Source organism: Lepidothrix coronata, unplaced genomic scaffold (assembly GCF_001604755.1).
Source record: "Lepidothrix coronata isolate B3197 unplaced genomic scaffold, Lepidothrix_coronata-1.0 Scaffold67, whole genome shotgun sequence".
Lineage (NCBI taxonomy): Eukaryota > Metazoa > Chordata > Aves > Passeriformes > Pipridae > Lepidothrix > Lepidothrix coronata.
The window spans coordinates 1247123-1266353 of record NW_016690247.1 but is presented as its reverse complement, the minus strand read 5'-3'; the positions used below and the strand labels follow the sequence as shown (position 1 = coordinate 1266353).

The window sequence follows — 19231 nt, the reverse complement described above, 5'->3', positions numbered from 1 at the left end:
GGAAAAGACCTCCAAGGGCATTGAGCTCAACCTTTGACTGAACACCAGCATGTCAACTAAACCACAATTACTAAGTGTAACATCCAGTCATTTCTGAACACCTCCAGGGATGCTGACTTCACCACCTGCCTGGGCAGCCCATTCCAATTCTTATCCACCCTTTCAGTGAATAAATTCTTCCTGATGTCCAATTTGAACCTCTCCTGGTGTAGCTTGAGGCCATTTCTTCTTGTCCTGTTGCTACTTGCCTGGGAGAAGAGACTGAGCCCCACCTGCCTACAACCTCTTGCCAGGTAGTTGTATACAGTGATAAGGTCTCTCCTGACCCTCCTTTTCTCCAGACTAAACAACCCCCGCTTCTTCAGCTGCTCCTCATATGACTTACTGTCTAGACCCTTCCCCAGCTCAGTTGCCCTTCTCTGGACATGCTCCAGCACCTCAATGTCATTCTTGTCATGAGAGGCCCAGAACTGAACAAGGATTTGAGGTGTGGCCTCACCAGTGCCCAACCCAGAGGGACAATCCCTGCTCTGGTCCTGCTGGCCACACTATTGCTACAGCCCAGGATTCCCTTTCCCCTCTTGCCCACCTGAGCACACTCTGGCTCATGTTCAGCCACTGTTGACCAGGACTCCCAGGTCCTTTCCCACTAGGCAGCTTTCCAGCCACTCTGTACCCATCCTGTGGTACTGCAGGGGTTGTTGTGACCCAAGTGTAGGACCTGTCACTTTGCCTTATTGAATCTCAATCCAGCCTGACCAGCATATCCAGTTCCAGCTGTCTTGCCTTGGACAGGGATGCCACCCACTAGATCAGGTTGCCCAGGGTCCCATCCAAACTGGCCTGTTCTGAAGAAATACTGAAGAGACACACAGCAGCTGCTCTGAAAGTATTGGACCAAGGAGCAAAACGTCTTCTGAAAGCACCAGATGCGGCTGCTTCAGAGACATGGATGAAGTGTTATGAACTCAAGACTGATCACTACTGCAGAGAGAGAACAGAGAGTATTGCTTCCAATCTCTGCATTCTTGGATAAGCTCACTGCCTTATCTGGAGGAGAAAGAGAGAAAGAAATCCAGAACTGACTATGCCTTTCCATTCATGCCAAAGACCTGTGTCGGAAATATCAAAACTACAACATCATCTCTAACAGAGAGGGAAATATAAGGCTGCCCTGAAAACTTTAACAACTGTAAAAATAACAAGGTCAAAATTGCTGCTGAGTGCAATGAATAATTATTCTGCAGGTAAGAGGCTCAGAGTCATTTTATTGACACTTTTTGAGTCAATTCTACATCTCCTGGGTCAGAAAATCAGCTTCTACACAAACATATTGACATTTCTTGGGTGAGGAAGATTTTCTGACCCAAACTGCATTCTATTTCCTTCTACTCCCACTATGGGGGCTTAAAAAAGAGCAGTGGAGCTATAACCAGGCACACTTTAATACCTGCTTTTACCCATTTCAGAAGCAATGCCAGGAAAGTTAAACGTTTAAATGGATATAAACTTCAGTAATACACAATGAGATAAATAGTAGACCAACAGCTCTGATATTTTCAGCACTGGGGGCCCAAGAAGAATTAACAAATGTGTTTCCAAACCCCTCCTGTGCATCCCATCCCACCTTACCTTTTCTCCTTTGGTCCCACTAGCACCTGGAGGGCCGGGGCTGCCAGCAGGGCCCTATAACCAGGTAAAATGGAGAGAAAACTCTTTGTTTTTAAAGTACAGGAAAAACATAAGGCTGCAGATATTGGGAGCACAAAGGGTGATGTCTCATTGCACTGGTATAGGAGCTAATAGAACACACGAGGCTGCTTTGGCTCTGCTGCATAGAGAGGAAAGAGAACAATGATGGAGATGCCACAGCAGCCACAATAACACCAACCCAACTTCAGCTGGTTCAAAAGAATTGTAGTTCAGTGGGTATATCAGTGTCAAACACAAAATTCAGTATCAAATTCAGGCGTGAAGATCTGCCCACTCCTAGGTGTCTAGACATGAAAAGGGAAAAAAAGCTTCCAAAAACCCAACTTCTGTAACAGGGCTTCACTTGGAGAAATTGTTCCTTTGGAACAATAGACAATCAAGATCCATCTTCATGTCCTTGTGCAATTTCCCACTTCATCTACATTTGCTGCAAGTAGAAACCAGTTCTGTAATCAGTATAATGGGCACAGTAAACACAACTCCCTGAGATTCCAGTGCTGCCTGTAGCACCAGAAAACATTTCCATCTTATGAGGATAGTGATAAACACTAACTAGACACACACTTCTCCATACGGAGTAAACCGTGACTGAGAAACAGAGCAGGATGCAGATGCAGCAGCCTGGAGGCTTCAGACTCAAGGGTGGCAATGATTAGCTGCATGGCTTTTGGAAATCACTTCTAGCCTCTGCTTTTTGCCTTGTCCTTTGCTATTTAGACCAGAAAATCCTTGAGAGGAAAGGATGCCTCTCATTAAGCATCATATCCTGAGTAATGAAAACAGTCTTGTGGGATCTACAGATAGCGGTTTTAGACAAAGCATTATGTGTCTGATCAGCAGAAATGTACTGATCTTTTAGACAATTTTCTGGTTTGTTCTTGTCTTAGAAAATGTAAATAGTTCCAAGTCTTTTTGATTGAAAACAAACCAAATATATTAAATCCAGTTCTCTTCCTTTCATGTTGTGGGAAGGGAAAAAAAAGTTCATAAAAATCAGGTTTAAACAACTGAATTTTTATGTGTGATTTCTTATATGTTTAACAAAAATTAAGACAAACATTTAACCTATCAATTTGAAAGGACTGGCATTTCCTTTAAATGTATATTGCATTATAGTTTAATTCTAAAACCAACTAAACAAAAAAACCCCCAACTGTACCCACAAAAACCCTTAGAGCAGGCATGTGGGGGGGTCCTGCCATGATTCAGCAGCTGCCCAGGATAAGTCTCAGTTTTAAGAGTCAACTTTCATTCTTTTCAAAAAAATGCTTCCAGTCATTATTTGCCAACGTACCTGTCTCCCCTCCACACCCGGCTTTCCAGGGAACCCATCCAGGCCTCTCTCTCCCTGGAAAAAGAAGACAAAAAACCACTATATCTCAAATCTGTGGTGTTTAGGTCACTACTCTGCAGGTGATGTCCATGGTATTTGCTCCAACAGTAAGGAATAAGGAGAGAAATTCCAGACAGCCCAATAGAGAAAATGTCTAAAGTTCCCACGTCTTGTACCACGAAAAGTTGCTGTGACCAAAAGCAGCTGTGTAGTAGTTTTCTATGTTGGCATCCTTCCTCTACCTACTGGGGTGGGTTCACAAAAACTGCATAGCATACACCAGGAGAAACATCAGCCTGGAATAACTCTTACGAAAATAATGAATCCACAATCCAGCAATTGCTCAGTTTTCCCCAGTAAAGAAAAAGTGTTTTGGTTTTCAACTATCCTTTCTGTAACTTGGGGGAAAAATTCATCGGTTCCTTTATGTCTTCAGAACTGGACAGTACACAAAGTCCACAGCAATCAATTTCACTACTTTATTTTTATTACCTGAAGATATGGGATTTTTTCGCCTGCACCTAAACCTGACTTTTTCTCGCTACAGTTCCAGACTAGTGTTTCTTTTCCTAACCTCCTGCAGAGAACAGACTGTTTCCTTCATCTTTACAATATTTTATGTATTTGAAGACCTACAAAACTCTCCTTTCAAACTTCTCTAGACTTAACAACCACAATACTTCTAACTTTTCTTCATGTGCATGTTTTTCAGACTTCTGACCATTTTTGTTTCTCCCCTTTGTGCAGTTTCCAATTTTTGCATGTTTTCTCTGTATCTAAGTGCATTAACCTGGACACAGCTGAGGCTTTGAGCAGAAATATTATTTCATGTTTCATAAACTATTCTTCTGTTTAAATGCCAGGACAACACCTACTTTGCCCCAAAGCCCCTTTCACAGGACAGCTCCTCGATCACTTGTTCCCAATCTTTAGCGCTGTGAAATTTGTTGTCCTACACCTATGAATCATCCTGCAGTTTCCCCTTTCTCAATCTCATCTTCTGCTTTGGGAGATTATGTTTTCAAGATAATTTTGAATTCTGACCCTGACCTCTACTGTACTTCCACGTTCAAGCTTAAGATATTCCATATTTTATAATCCAGGTTCTTGACAGAGAAAAAGACTGGATCAAAAACATACTTGTGCTGAACTTCAGTCTAACAGATTGTGGTCCTTGACCATTTCAGCTTCTTTAGTTAAAAACTCTTTGAAACAGGGACTTTCTTTTTCTTTGTAAATTCCTTAAACGTCTCTAAAATGTAACACGGATTTTACTTGGATGTTGCACACACAGCTGAATATAAACTATCAAACGCACACACAGTGCCAATGCAAACGTGAATGTGCATGTAAAAACAAATTGTACAAGTACAAGTACAAGCAGTGACAACAAAATGTTAGTTTTATTCTATTTTTTTAATGGTTTAGATATTTTAATCCCTGTTAGAACTGTTATTACCTACAAACCCACACTTAACGCCAATGGATTTAATTAGCTCCTTTTGTAAACTACATTGATTTAGCAAGTCAGAAATGGATTTGCAAATCACTTTGTTTATTTTTCCTCCTTAGAAAGTCAATTGGTCTTCTAACATAAATATTATTTTAAATTATGTATTCAAGGAATGAAATTAGAGAGACCCATATCCTACAGAAAACCAGTGTCAGACCCCAGATACACTTGATTTTACGGTGATAGTTTCCATATTAATGGTTTCCTTTGCACTGACTGAACTATGAGTATCCTGATTTCAAGACTTTCAGTAAGCAACATCCTGGTAGATTGCTGACAAAATGTGCAGTGTATTCCCAGGAGAATTTTTAACATCAATATACTGCAGCAATGAGTACTTCACACATGCTGGTTTAGCTGCCAAAACAGAAAAGTGTCAATGTTCTTACTGCTAGTAATGGGGGCTGGGAAAGGCAAATGTATTATTTATACAAATACATAAAATAAAGCTCTTTGAAAACACTCCAAATGATTGTGTTTTTTTGTTGTTTCTACAGAAAAATCTGTCATTATAAATATTTGTTATCATTTTTTCCATTCTTTAAAGACAGCTACTTAGTGAAAGGTATTTTTTCCAACAGAAAGAACAAACACATTAAAGTTTTATTCTCAAATTTTCACTTTAAGACTCCATTTCTTTCTCCTGTGATCTACTGGTCTTCCTGCTTTTAAGCACTGGAAGAAAATGGTGAAGAGTCATAAAGAACTGGGGAAAATCCCAATTTCACCAAAACTTTAGTGCTACTCTCTGACCTCTACCAGTTAGAAAAGGTAATGATTTGTTGAAAAATGATTCCCCACGAGTCTGGAAAAGGGTGAAGGAGAAAAAAACCCACTGCAGAGGGATCTGGCAGCAGCAGACCAGCCCTGCTGCCTCCTTACACAAGCTCTTCTCAATAAAACAGACAAGAATCTACAGGATGGACATGTGTTTTTGCAGCAAAAGCAATGCCCCATGTCAACTGGGACTGCTGCACATGCCTAAATTAACATGCCAAGTATCCCTGACATACCAGGCTTATGTTGGTGGAGAAATGCATTGTGCTTGTCTCCAGAGTCTGTGCTGGAGTCTACAACGAGCCCACTGAGTTCAAAAACCATGGGAGATCCCTCCTGTGGTACAGTAGTTTTCCTAAAGTTCAAGTGTAACCAGTACTATTGGATTTGGGAACCTCAATGTAAAACCTCAATATTTACATCTGAGGTCCCAAAATATATGGATAAAGCAGCAAGATGTATTATGGGATATGTATGCTTTTTTGATGCTCAGGGTGCAGATGTGATAGAACAATACTCAGTGCACAGACTGCTGCTTTCATCTGATATTATAAACTCTTTTCTCCTCAGGCACAAAGAAACACAGGTTGTGTAGGTGTCAGTATTCAAGTTACAGACTGAAGAGCAGACAAGGAAATATTTGGCCAGTCGAATTTACGCCCACTGCTTTCACAGTAGTACTTACTGGTAGAAGTTAAAGTAATGGCAGTGGGTGCTCTGAGACCATCACTAAAACGTTGAAAAAAATCAAAGTACAATTGTTGTAGCAGAGATTTGGCTGCTTCAGGAAAAAAAAAATAAAAAAAATACCAACCCAAAAAACGGACCTTAATTGTGCATATCCTTCTAATGAAATGAAACCTAATTCATTTCTTCCCCATTTTAATCTTCCTCTAGCTTAGTCAGCTGCTTGCCCACACATAGCTCCAGCTTCCTCTCCCATCAAGGTGATTTCAGAAAGATGGATTTTCTTCCGGGAGCCAAATATTCCAGCAGATTAGACAATCTTGCCTCTGGAAAAGCAGCAGAGGCACTGGGTGGACTCAGCACACTGAACCAGTTCTGCAAAGGGCTGAGGGAAAAGCATGAGGAAGATAAAATATGATCCAGCCTTTTGCTCTGGCTGCATCAACAAGGATAGGTAATACAAAATATAATTCTGGCTGTTTTATCATAAACAGCAGAAAGGACACTGGTAAAGAGAAACACAATATCTCACACTAGGGGTCTATTGATAATTTTTACTGGTAGGCAAAAGTTTGGTGTAAATTGCCAGGTTTCCTCTCCAGAAAATGGAAATGAGAGGGAAATGGGAACAAGACTGTGCTAGCAAGCCAATGACTCCCTCTTTACAGAGGTATCACTAAAGAGAGTTTAAACACAGGCAAAGCTGCCAGACCATCATTGAGATATCTCAGGACCAGCTTAAGTCATAAGCAAGACAAGGCACTTCTGGGGAGCCTTGAGCACTGTCAGGCAGGTCCACAGCAGAAGTAGGTGCATATCTGATGTGTCTGATCACAGATATCAAACTGCTATAATTAAGACCTTACACCTGCCCATATCTCTTTTTAAAGGCTTATTCCAGGTATAATAGGCACTTGGTCTCTTCCTTAAGTCATAACATAGTTTGAATTACAGAGTGTCCTGTACTGTGTAAAACAGCTATTTCAAGTCAGGAAAGAACATAGAACTGGGAAGCAGCTCCATTTGGACGAAACCTTTAACATAGAAACTACCTGGTACTTAATGCTCCTGATTTAATAGTGACGGGAGAAGAAAGAAACATAGGAAGTTGGATAATCTGAGTAAATGGAGTAAGATGGATGCAGATATTGTCAGCAGCAGTCAGTGGTCATTCACAACCCTCAGGTGGTACACACAGTGTAGGCACCCCTCTAGATCTCCCCAATAGCATGCCTTCACTCCAGTCCTCTCTCTCCTCCATCCCTGGCTACATACAGACAAGAAGTCCCTAAATGTGTGTTTAGTAGACAGCAGAGATCCATAATGCTTTCCTGAATGCCCAGGGCACATGGGAGAGCACTGGGGAAGTGCAGTATAGTGAGCAAACTCCATCATCCATCCACTTCCAGAGCTGCTGGTCTTGCAGCCCACCTAACCTAAAGGTCAGAGGAAAAGAACAGCCTGGCTTTTCCTGGCATGCAGCAGGAATACCTTGTCTCCTCGTGTTCCCTTTTCTCCTCTTTCTCCTTGTAGACCCTAAAAATAAAAAGAAACAGAGATTATAAAGTTCAATCCAAGTAGAGGTATAGTTACCTCCTCTAATTAGTCACCAAGTCACTGTGCACATCTGCACAATCTATTCAACTGAACCTCAAGGACATTTTCAGTTGCCAGTCCTCAAAGTTGGCCGCAGGCATGGTCCAAGTAGACTCACAGAGCAGGGACTACTTGTGGGCCCAAGAACATCTGTAACATTATATTGCCTGCAGACACACAACCCTCCTGCCAACAGCAGTGTGGAGGGACAGGGAACACACCACAGCTGCAGATGGTCTGGAAAACAACCAATGCTCTGCATTTTTCATGTTCCTTGTAAACAATGAGGACTCTGGTAGAGGACGATACTGATGGGAAAACCTATCGCATAAAAAAGCAAGAATTCCCATTCCTAGTGGGACTGGATGCAGTAGCTAGGCAGACAGCAGGTAGCTCTGAGAACTGGCAAGTGTTAGATGTACTCTGACCCGGAGGCCCAGCGCATTTTTGTGCTGTGAATCTAATGCCAGTGTTCCTCTGGACTGCATAATTCACCTCCTCCCAGCTACACCAGAAACATTGCTGGAGCTCAGTTTGATGTGGCACTAACACAGGCCATCAATTCAATGGGCAAGAACCATATTTCACCTTCCCTTGGCATAGCAAGCACCTTGTATTTTACCTTTATTGTGGAAACTGAGCAACCAGCTAATAGCTATAGAGAGGCAGATATGCTTCCATCAATAGTGACTTGTCTGAAACTGCCAAAGCTTAAAATGCTGCTTACTATTACGGCATATTTGTATTTAAACTTCAGTTTACTTTACACTGCAGTGGAGGCTTACCTCCAAGCTAATGAGAGCTGCATATCTGGGTATATTTGGAGGACTTAAGAGGGTTTACATAATCAACCAAATGAGCAGGGATATTTTCAACTAGATCATGTTGCTCAGCACCCAGTCCAAGCTGACCTTGAATATCTTCATGGATGGGCCATCTACCACTTCTCTGGGCAACCTGTTCCAGAGTCTCACCATCCTCATTGTAAAAACATTCTGCTTTTTTTTTCTAATCTAAATCTACTCCCTTTTAGTTTAAAACCATTATCCCTTGTCCTACCACAACAGGTCCTGCTAAAAAGTTTGTCCCCACCTTTCTTATAGGCCTTCTTTAAATATTGGAAGTTCACAATAAGGCCTCCTCAGAGCCTTCTCTTCTCCAGACCGAATCACCTCAACTCTCTCAGCCTTTCCTCACAGGAGAGGTGCTCCAGCCTTCTGACCATTTCCATGACCCTCCTCTGGACCTACTTTAAGAGGTCCGTGAATTTTTCTTGTGCTGAGGACCCCAGGGACAGAGATGCTTACTGGATAGAATCTAATTTATTTTGGTCTGGCTGTCTGTTCACTGGAGGCAGGTTTGTCCACTGAGCCCAAAGACTATCCCCTGAGAGTTTTGAAAATATGATTGGAAACTTGCTGAGAAGTGGTAATTTTACTTGGTGTTCTATGAAGTTTTCAAGCACCATATAAATGGTGCATCATCACAGACCAAAGTAATTACATTATGGTGAGAGAATCACAAAATCACCAGCTGTTATCTCAATAATAAAGTCAATTCTGCTGACATCTCTCTACTGGCTACAGGTCTGTTCTCTTTTAAAAAAGTCTGAAGAAACTTAGTGAAGTCAAGAAAGTGTCACCATTTGGACATAGTGCTGGTAAGGGGCCAGACATACCATATACTGCTTAATAATAACAATTAAAAAAATATAGCTGGGCAGAATCACTGAAAAAGTAAAGAAAGTTTCAGGACCATAAAAATTTAAGAAGACACATGACTTACCGGTGCACCTACATAGCCTTTAATTCCAGGAGGACCCTGTTTTCCCTCGGATCCCTGGCAAGGAATTGAGATACAGTAAACCATCAGAAACTCTTTCACATAAGAGAACAAGAATAAAACTAGTTATTCAGAAATGTAAGTTGTTTTTTTCAGGCTGTTGAGGCTTCTTGATTCTCTCAGTGCTGATACAGGAGCATCATCTGACTTTCCAAATACCTACCCAAAGTGACACCCCAATATTTTCCTCTGTCTCTGGCACTTAGACATTAGCAAGTTTTATCCTTCTGCTTTCAGTTTTGCCCTACAAAGGCAAACCGTCACATGCAAATTCCTTCTATAGGTTATTTCAGAAGGTTTGGTAATGTCAGTTGTGTGCAACAACTCTTTTGTCTCCTGAACAGTGTTGGTGGAACAAAACACGGTTATACATTCTGCAAAAGCTGCAGTTAAGGCCATAACTCACAATAAATGAACTACAGACTTAAAAAGGTTATATGTTTTGAGGAGTAAATGAAAAGAAACAGATCAAACCTACATTCTCCAATGTATATTTTTTGCCTAACTGGGAGAAATGCAAGAGGATCAGGTACATTTCAGCAGTCCTTCAGCTCTTTGCACAGTGACTCTCCCTGGAGAGTGTACACTGAAATAGAGAGAACTCACTTTTATGTGTCTTACAGTGTCTGAAAATGATCTGGATCCTCAGCTCCAAGGCTTTGCCCTTAGAGTCTGACCTAGAGAACTGATTTGACATCTTATATGACCTGTTTGACTGATTATTTTCTTACTTATATCACTTCCCCTTTCCCACCACTACTGTCTAACTCCTGTATTGTGTGGCTGTAATGGGCATAAGGCTTCAAAAGAGAGATTTTATTTTTAAATAATTTTAAAATAATTTCTACATTTCACATTAATAGATGTTTCATATTAAAAAATAAAATTAAATTCAAGGTGTGTCTGCAATTAATTAGTAGAATTGAGACTTTTTTTTTTTCTCCAATGTAAATGCACAGATTAACAACAGTGGAATGCAAGCACAAGGAAAGGTAGCTTGGGGATCTCTACAATATCAGGCACATGAGAACCTCTGCCAGGTCAGGAAGTATTGTAAGTCCTCTGATAGCAGAGGGAGAGCAGCAGGAATGCACCTAAACATCTCCCTTCAGCCTGCAGAAAAATACACTACCAAAGTCTAGGCAAAACCCCAAGAGAAACAGAGGCCTGTTCCAAGTTGACCAAATTGTTAAAGTCCGACTAAGTACCGCTACATAAAACATGGTTATAATACTCATCAGAAGTTATAGACAGAGAAACTGGGTTTGTCTGATTGAGAAGATGTGCTGCACCCACTCAAGGCCTGTGCTGAGATCATGTCTGGTAAATCAGAGAAGCGTGAGACCTTCAACAGCTGAAGTAAGGAAGAAGGAAATTTGTCAAAATGAAACTCTTACCAGGTACTTTATATTTCAAAAGCTTGATTCTTTTTCCCCTCTCTGCCTCTGCTTTTTCTATTAAGTACAGATAACTGTCAGTTCAGATAGGAATGCTATAGCTGTGTCCATGCCATAGCAATGACAACCACAAAAAAACCTCTTTATCCTTTTATTAAAAAGATATAGAAAAAAGAAAAGCACAAAAAGATTGAATATTTACTGAAAGATATTACAGGCTAAAGGGTCTGATCTCAAAAATCCAAGCTTTGTTTCACTGCTATAACATCATACCTGAGGGACCTGAGCTGTTGCCTTTTTTGTCTCGACCCATTTACTGCATATAAATTAACCTGCCACATATTTACCTGGGAGTTTTCCAACCAATGGGTATTTCTTGCCCTCTCAGACCACCATGACATCTGTAACCAGAAGCTCCAACACTTCAGCACAAGGCTGACTTTGAGAGCACTTCTTTGCATCCACCAGCTTGTAGCCAGTAAGATCACACTCGATGATCAGTCAAGTTTATCCTCCAAGTTTGATGAACAAGAAAAAAAAAAACACGCCAAAACCCAGAGTTTTATGCTGAAGACACCAAGCTGGGAACAATCTTCCCTGGAGACATAACTGAGCAGCAAAAGCAGTAAAAGCAGAGATGACACACCGAGGCCATTTCATTCCTGTGAGTTATACGTGTGCCCTAATGGGCTCAGATACATTTTGGTACCTCTGTGGACTGAAATCCTATTACCAGAAGTCTGCAGGACCCTTACCTGTGCTACTGGAAACTTCACACAATTAATGAGGTCTGTAAAAACTGCAAGACAACTTCTTAAAAGAAAGTGCTGGCAATTCCCATTGAAGCAAAAGACTCCTCAGCCAAGGACATAAACAAGGGACTGAATTCCCCGTGGTGCAGGTATCGTTGCTGAGCTCACACTGCACTGGCCTGGCTCAATGCAAATGAAGATGGATTGAGCTGGGAAGGACCACAACCCAACCGACCAGAGAAACTGCAAGGTAGCTCTCCATGGAGCCTGGGGTAGAGCCCAGAGCTGCCGTATTGACGCTGATGATAAAAATAAGTGATCTGGCAAAAAAACCAATCATTACATCACTAATGGGAGACGTGACCTCTCTGATTGCAAACTCCACCAATCCTTATACACCTTGTTCCACACCAATGAGATGCTCAGACTTTACACCAAGGAGTAAAGGAGTGTGGGTTCCTGTTTTAGATTTTAAAGCCCTGTCAGCAAAGTCATGGTTGTTTCTTAAAATAACTCAGGCCAGAATCCAGCTGAAGGACATTGCATACAGCCACTGCATCCATTGAGGTAAATGAAAGTCACCGTGAAAGCACAGTCATTTTATATTTATCCACTGTGAGAGGCTGGGGTTAGCCAAGCTCACCTCTTCCCTGGGAGCACTTGGCACTGGCCAGTCAGATGTCTTTAGGTTCAGCCCCACCAGCACCTGTCCTACCCAGCCCATAGATCTGAATTTCTTCTATTCAGCATTACCTCTTTGCTTGACTGAACTACATGTACCTGATGATCCTGCTGGAAAACGTGGAGCAGGATCAAGTCCACCTGAGGCAGATGTAGATGCCTCAGTTTAGCTTTGTTTGCAAAAGCTTTGCAAAGCAGGTGTGAGGAACTTCATACCACAAAGAGCATCATGTAATCTGCTGGTTTGTAATTCCACTACATGAAACATGCAGGACAGATAGAAAGTGCATGTTTGTTTATGTGATAGCAGAGATGCAGCTGAAAGGCATTTGTGAGTGATGAATTCAGTTCATTTCATCCAGTCCCGGATCCCACTGAAAGACAAAATATTGTGTGCCTCCACTCAGCTCAGCTTTGCAGCTGTCACTTATCCCCTGCTGAAGCAAATATGGTTCCAGGAGAGAACTGTGGGATGGCTGCCAAGTATTCCTGCTAATCCACAAACACACCATTAGTTCCAATACTCTCCTGATGGGACTTCAGGAAGGGATGAACATTTCCCTCTATGCAAAGATAGAGACATTTTGGAGAAGGGGTCTCTCCATAGCTGAGGAACCCAGAGGATCTATGTATGAACTGCTTCATCAAGTCCTCTCAGATAGAGCTGAGTGACAATCAAAACTGCATCCAGAAAAGTGTTCAGGTACTTAACTCCTATTTGAGGACAAAGGCAACAGTGGGAGGTTTAGGTGACTAGATATGTCTCTTCCAGGAAGATGTGATACTCTTTCAGGCAATCAAACTGTTGTCCTTGCAGCACCTTTCACAGGATGAGCTGAACTTGCTGTGTGTGATACCCTTAAAAACACACTTGTCACAGTGCACTGTCTTTTTTTTGTGTTATAACATCAAGACTGAAACCACCTGAGAGGTATCTACCTCCTCAGTAACCAGGGAACAAGGCAAGGAGAGATCAGATTTTGAAAAGAGGTTAAAAAATTGCTCATGAGAAGAGCTTCAAAATTAAGGCACATTTCTCATGCTCAGAAGTCTCATCAGATCTCTATTCAAAAGCACCTTGCTTGAAGCAAACCCAGTGACATGAGAATTGGCTCAAGTTCTGTATCACTTAGCCACTGTTCACCAGTGCAAAACTGAATATCCCCAAATGTGCAGAAACATCCAGGCTAGGATCTCTACATGATTTTTTTTTCAGTTGTAAAGTAGGGATAATAATTCTCATCTGCATCTTTGTGAGAGTTGGGAAGGCTACTGAAGACATGAAACAAGGCTTATGTGCCCCAAAACAAGTTCTTTTCACCTTCTCCAGCTATGTTGTTTATTAAACAAAAAGTAAGTCTGTTTTACATACTTTGCTTAATTGCCAATACCGTAGTAAACCCCTGGTGAAAATGACCATTTTCAGTTTCTTCATTCACCAGTGATAATATCAAAAGTCAAACAAGAAGTAGTTCTAAAAAAGCCAGTGAAAAAAACATGCCTGCCCATGTAAAGAAGAAATGGAAAGCTTACCTTTGGACCTGCTGGCCCAGGCAGTCCAAATGTTCCTGGCCTTCCTGGTTCACCCTGCAAGTAACAGCAATATCACTGGTAAATACTAATATTTTATATATAAAGCCTAGGATGGCTCAAAACAGTTATTACATGGAGTTAGAAACAGGAGCTCTATCCAATATCTACAGTCCTGAGTAGCATTCTCCAGAGATCTGAAACTTTATGGTGTCCTTTCTTCACAAAAATAGAAGTAGAAAGAGACAAATTCAAAAACTGAAGCATCTCTTCATCTGCTCTCTAAATACAACCAAGTAGTAAGAAATTAGTTCCCTAAGTTGTGAACAGCTTGCACTGACTACAGTCTACAAACATGGATTCCTTGGAGACAACATAATGCATTTGTTCTTGAATAGTGACCTTGCAGTGTATAAACACATCCCATAAGCAATTCTGCAAGTACAAGCATGTCACTGTCCAATCCCAGACCATGCCAGGCATGATGTCATGAAGTTGTATCAGTTCTGGAAGCAATATTGGAAAATTACCAGTTTTTCCAAAGTAGAGCAAGTGTGGTACTAAAAAGAAACGGACTGCATGGAACAGAAAAGAGCTTTTCTGCTGTACGGACCTTTGTGTATGCCTGACCAAAAAGTCCTTCCCTGAGTTCATTTTGTTGCCACCAAGTGACTGCTAGAAAGGGACAGTGAATGAGATGATGAAGGTCCATCATCAGGATGAAGATAGTTCTAAGGGATAGTGATCCAGCAGGGGAAAGGACATAAAGCTCTAAAACAAACTTTTCTAAGATACTGGAAAATGTGTTTGTGGTTTTATGTTTCAACTGTAGTCCTCTTACAGGCAATATTTGGTATGCTGCATCCATCCTTGAGCTAACCCGGCACCCTTCCCTTCCTCTTAGTTTTTAGAGATGCAAAAGAGGAGTCCAGGTCCTTGATTCTGTCACCAAGACACTAATTTCTCTAAGCCTTGTCTGCAGTGGGAGCATAAGACGATCCCCTGCACCCGTGTCATCTCCACTAGCCGAGGACTCCTTGCCAGCCATAAACCAAAGGGCCAGGCTCTGCAGCTGCAGCTATTAACCAACAGGTCCCAAACCACAGGCTGCCTAGACAGCTCCCTTTCCTTCCTTAATGAATGGTAACAGAGCTGCCCCTGGAGCCTCTCAGGATGGTTAATCCATGTGACACCTGCCTTGGCCGCAAACGTGAGGGAGAGTGCTGGGGCTATTAACCTCCTGACATTTGCTTCTGCTGCTCCTAAAACGGCCACACAAATCCCCCAGACACGTTCCACTCAATAGGGATTGATTTCCACTGCCTACCTTGCACTGAAAGGCAAGATTACATGAGAGGAACAAAAAAGGCTTACGGCTTCTCCTTTTGCTCCATCCCTCCCAGGGGGGCCAGGTGAGCCCAGGGAGCCCTGTAATAGCAACAGAGTTATCATCAGCACAGCATTAACACCCATTGCAAGTGCAGTGACACAAGCAGTGCATCAAGGCAAGAATAAGGAATAAGGAGAATAATTTCAACACAAATATTTATTATTTACAGTTTCTGGAGGAGCTGCTGCTGACAGTAACACACTAGGGACAATTGATGAGTTGCTAATGAGGAAGTAGGCACTCTTGGCCACTTAACTCATTTTAAAATAAATTAATGCAAAAGCTCTGGAGCTAATTAGACACATAACCATTGAGTCATCTTAATATTATCATATCATCTTCCCCCAGCCTCTCTCTTCACCATTCTATTGTCTCAAAAAATTGCATTTTTTAATTATTTTTTTTTTTTACTCTTTGCTTGTATGGCATCCGTCCTAAAGTTCAGAAGCCTCTAGGCACATCTATAATATACATAAGTAGTAAGCCTAAAAGCAAACAGAAAAGAAGCCTTGAAAAACTCAAGCAGTCCTCAGGAATGACTCTGCCCACTGGGAAGTGAGTCTCAGTCTCAGTGCAAAGGTGTAGAAAACAAAAAAAAACAGAAAGCCAGGAACCACTTAAGTTTAAAATTTTAGCCATTTAAAATCTTTCTGTGCACTAGGATGAATGGAACTAAATATACCGAAATTAGGGGCTCCACAACAAATGGAGACTGCAGCAAATGTGGAGAAAAGGCAAACTTGCTGCCTGCAGTTGGCAATTTAAAGAACAAAAAGAGAATGGAAAGACAATGGACAAACAACAGGCAAGATAACATACACAGTGAGAAACTGGCTCAGTGTTTGCTCTTCTAGGCATCCCAGCAGTTTCTTTTTAAGTGTGTCATAAAAAAAGGCTCAAGTGAGAAATGGTCACGGGAACTGCAAGATTGCCACTGTGGGCTGTGATTGTACAGAGCTGGTTGTTGTTGTGTGTTACTTGGAGGGACATCTTCACTTGCAATCCAGAACATTTGTTTTTTTATTTTTAGTGGAAAAGGTTTAAATTCCTAAAATTCCTCCTGCAAATTATGATTAAGGCATTTCTGACAAATACGTCCAAAGTAAATGCTAGTCACCAGAGCAAGCTCAGTACAGGATTAATTTTTTTTTAAGATGATGACACAGTAGACAGCTAAAGGCCACCACAGTCCAAAAGTTATTTATATTCAATGCAAGAAAAGACACGATAATCTTTGGCCTTCTATGCCTCACACTGAAGAAACACTTGTGTTTCTCATGTAGAGGTATTAGCACTATGTTCCTATTCTGCTTCACTCATTTATTTTGGATTTTTACAAAGTTTAGTCAAAGATGATGCCCTTGGGTTCTCCACACGTTTGTCAAATGTGTCTAGGCATCATCAATAGGTTTAAAGACTTAAGCTGCACTTTGATGAAAAATAATACAACAGCCTATTCTCCTTTTCTTACTGCCTTGATAACACAAAACAAGAGACACAACACAGGCACAAAACAAAAGACTTAGGGGAGGGTCAGTTTTCGTTACACTTCCACAATAGCTTTATAAACTCTTAAGCTTTTCAGAGTGTAATTGATAAAAATTGGACTTACTTTTTCTCCTTTATCCCCTTTCAGCCCAGGAAAGCCAGGGAGCCCTTCTTCACCCTACAACATCAATGGAAAAAATAGCTCCTATGAAATGCCATATCATTTTGTGGTATATTTGTGTATTTTAGACAGCATAGTTGTCATCTCTTGAGAACTGAGTCTGACTTCTCATCCTCGCTGTGACAACGTTGTGCTCAGTCACCTGTAACTTGCCCATATTTGAACAGGTTCACTTTTGGTTTTCCGTTCCTGTGCATTCCTCCGACTGATCCCTCCCACCCCTCCTTTTTGTTATTTCCATCCAGAAACAGTAGTTTTTCAAGAACAAGACTAGAGATCTATCCTGGTTAAATAGAAGTATTTGAAGCATAGTAACATTTCCTGGGGAAACTTTCCTGTTGCCACATTTCAAAGTACAAAAACTTGAAGTCCGGCATGGCTAACTCACTAACATGCCAAATTTCCAAAGGCATGGATTTTTTTTAATTTTTATTTTTTTTAGTTTTCAATGGTGTAGAAATTTTTGAAAAAGTCAAATGTAGGATTTTTTTTTCCTTACATTTATCTGCTTTGACTGGGACAAAAGAATAAGAGCTTTTTCCCCATCTGCTTTTGCAAAAATTCGATAGCTCAGAGAAATACTTTTGAAAGAGCATGAAAGTGGCTAAGAAGTTGATGCATATATTTCTAATTTTCCTGTATAAACAAAAAACAAAACCAAGCATAAGGACTACGTACATATCAAGATAAATTCAAGCCAAATTCTGCCACATGTAGTATTATTTGTAACTTTTTTCTCTGTATGACTAGCCCAGCAGACTTAGAGGGACATATTCCTAGGGTAAAGTTCCAGTCAACAAAAGACAGTGAAAAAATCCAGGCTTATTTATTTATTTATAGGTGTATTTGAAACTTAAAGGTTAATAAAAGATAGTATCTGAAAAGTATCTGTACTATATATGCAAATGAAAGTAATTGGATACGTTTTTAATCACATTTCTTCCTAACTGAACCTTCATGAAGCACTCTGTCTAATTTGCAGTGCAGTAGTGATAAAAATCAGATCTGCTATATTTGAATGGCTCCCTAATGAGACAGAAAACCCGTCAAATAGAAAACGTGATTTTTAAGGAAATCATTTGCTCTAACAGGTCAATATAACTTGGAGGAACTGCTGTTCCATGGCAGAGTATGTTGCACAGGTAGGAGAATTATTTGTGTCTTTTCTATGCAAAGCAAAGGAATGTAGTTAATTAGCTTCTTCTTTTGCCTTTTATTTATTTTTTCCTTCATGAAGTAGCAACTCCTTGGCACAGCTGAACAAATTAATCCCAGCATCAGTCAATAAGTTTGAGGCACAGTGCTCACAGAAATATTCATGTTGGGCAGGTAAGTATCCACCAGCTTTTGCAGTTCCTCCCCAAGGAGAAATTGCACGGAAGCAACCTAGACTCTAGAGACAGGATTAATGTCCCCTGGGGAACCACCACTGAAAAGGCTACAGGGGCTCCTACTGCTGCCCCTTCCACTGATTCCCCATTGAGTCATCAAGGTTGTAAAAGATCTCTAAGACCATCAAGTTCAACCATTAACCCAGCAATGCCAAGTCCACCACTAAACCTAAGCTCCACATCTGCATGGTGTTTTGAACACTTCCAAGGACAATGATTCCATAACTTCTCTGGGAAGTCTGCTCCAACCTGTGATCACCCTTTCAGTGAAGAAACTTTTCCTGATATCCAGTCTATACCTCCCCTGGTACAGCTTGAGGCCATTTCCTCTCATCCCATTGCTTGTTACCTGGGAGAAAAGAAGGACCCTCACCTGGCTACAGCCTCCTTTCCAGGAGTTGTAGAGAGTGAGAAGGTCTCCCTCAGCCTCCTTTTCTCTAGCTAAATAACCCCAGTTCCGTGGCTAGCTGCTTGGTATCCCTCAGTCAGTAGGAAAACGTCTCAGGATAAGGGCAGGTAGATTCTGCAGATGCTTGAACCGTAATGAAAGCACAAGAAGAGATCATGTAGCCTATGCCAAAAAGCTCATGTTCACAAAGTAAACTACAGAAGTGAGCAGTGATAGAGAGCAGGAAGCAGAGAGGCATCAGTGCTACTGTGCTGCTCAGTGCCAAAGGAGCTGTGACAGGCAGGGACGGGAAAGCGACCAACAGCTCACACTCTTAATTCCCAGCCAGCTGCCAAAGCCCTGCTGAGGACGCAGCTAACTGAAATGGAGTCATGTTGTCACATGCAATTCATTTCATTAAGCAACTCTTCTATTTGTTTGTTTGTTTGTTTTTAAACTGACCAACTTCATGAACTGCATTGCAGAACAACCACCTTTTCGCTTGCCCACTACATTTTCTAAATCAGGTAAAATCCCAATTATTCTGCTCAGCACGCTGCTAAGGCCTAGGG

General features: G+C 41.2%; 1 protein-coding gene across 1 annotated transcript in view; it reads right to left on the bottom strand.

Annotated features, from left to right (window-relative positions):
- Positions 1-19231, bottom strand: part of COL22A1 (collagen type XXII alpha 1 chain) — a 196552-nt gene that overhangs the window by 84671 nt on the left and 92650 nt on the right. Inside the window, exons 12-17 of the mRNA XM_017818265.1 lie at positions 15196-15249; positions 13825-13878; positions 9405-9458; positions 7515-7559; positions 3008-3061; positions 1633-1686 (exon numbers count right to left, since the gene is read on the bottom strand). Of these exons, the coding sequence (XP_017673754.1) occupies positions 1633-1686; positions 3008-3061; positions 7515-7559; positions 9405-9458; positions 13825-13878; positions 15196-15249 (315 nt within the window). The remainder of the gene's footprint in view (positions 1-1632; positions 1687-3007; positions 3062-7514; positions 7560-9404; positions 9459-13824; positions 13879-15195; positions 15250-19231) is intronic.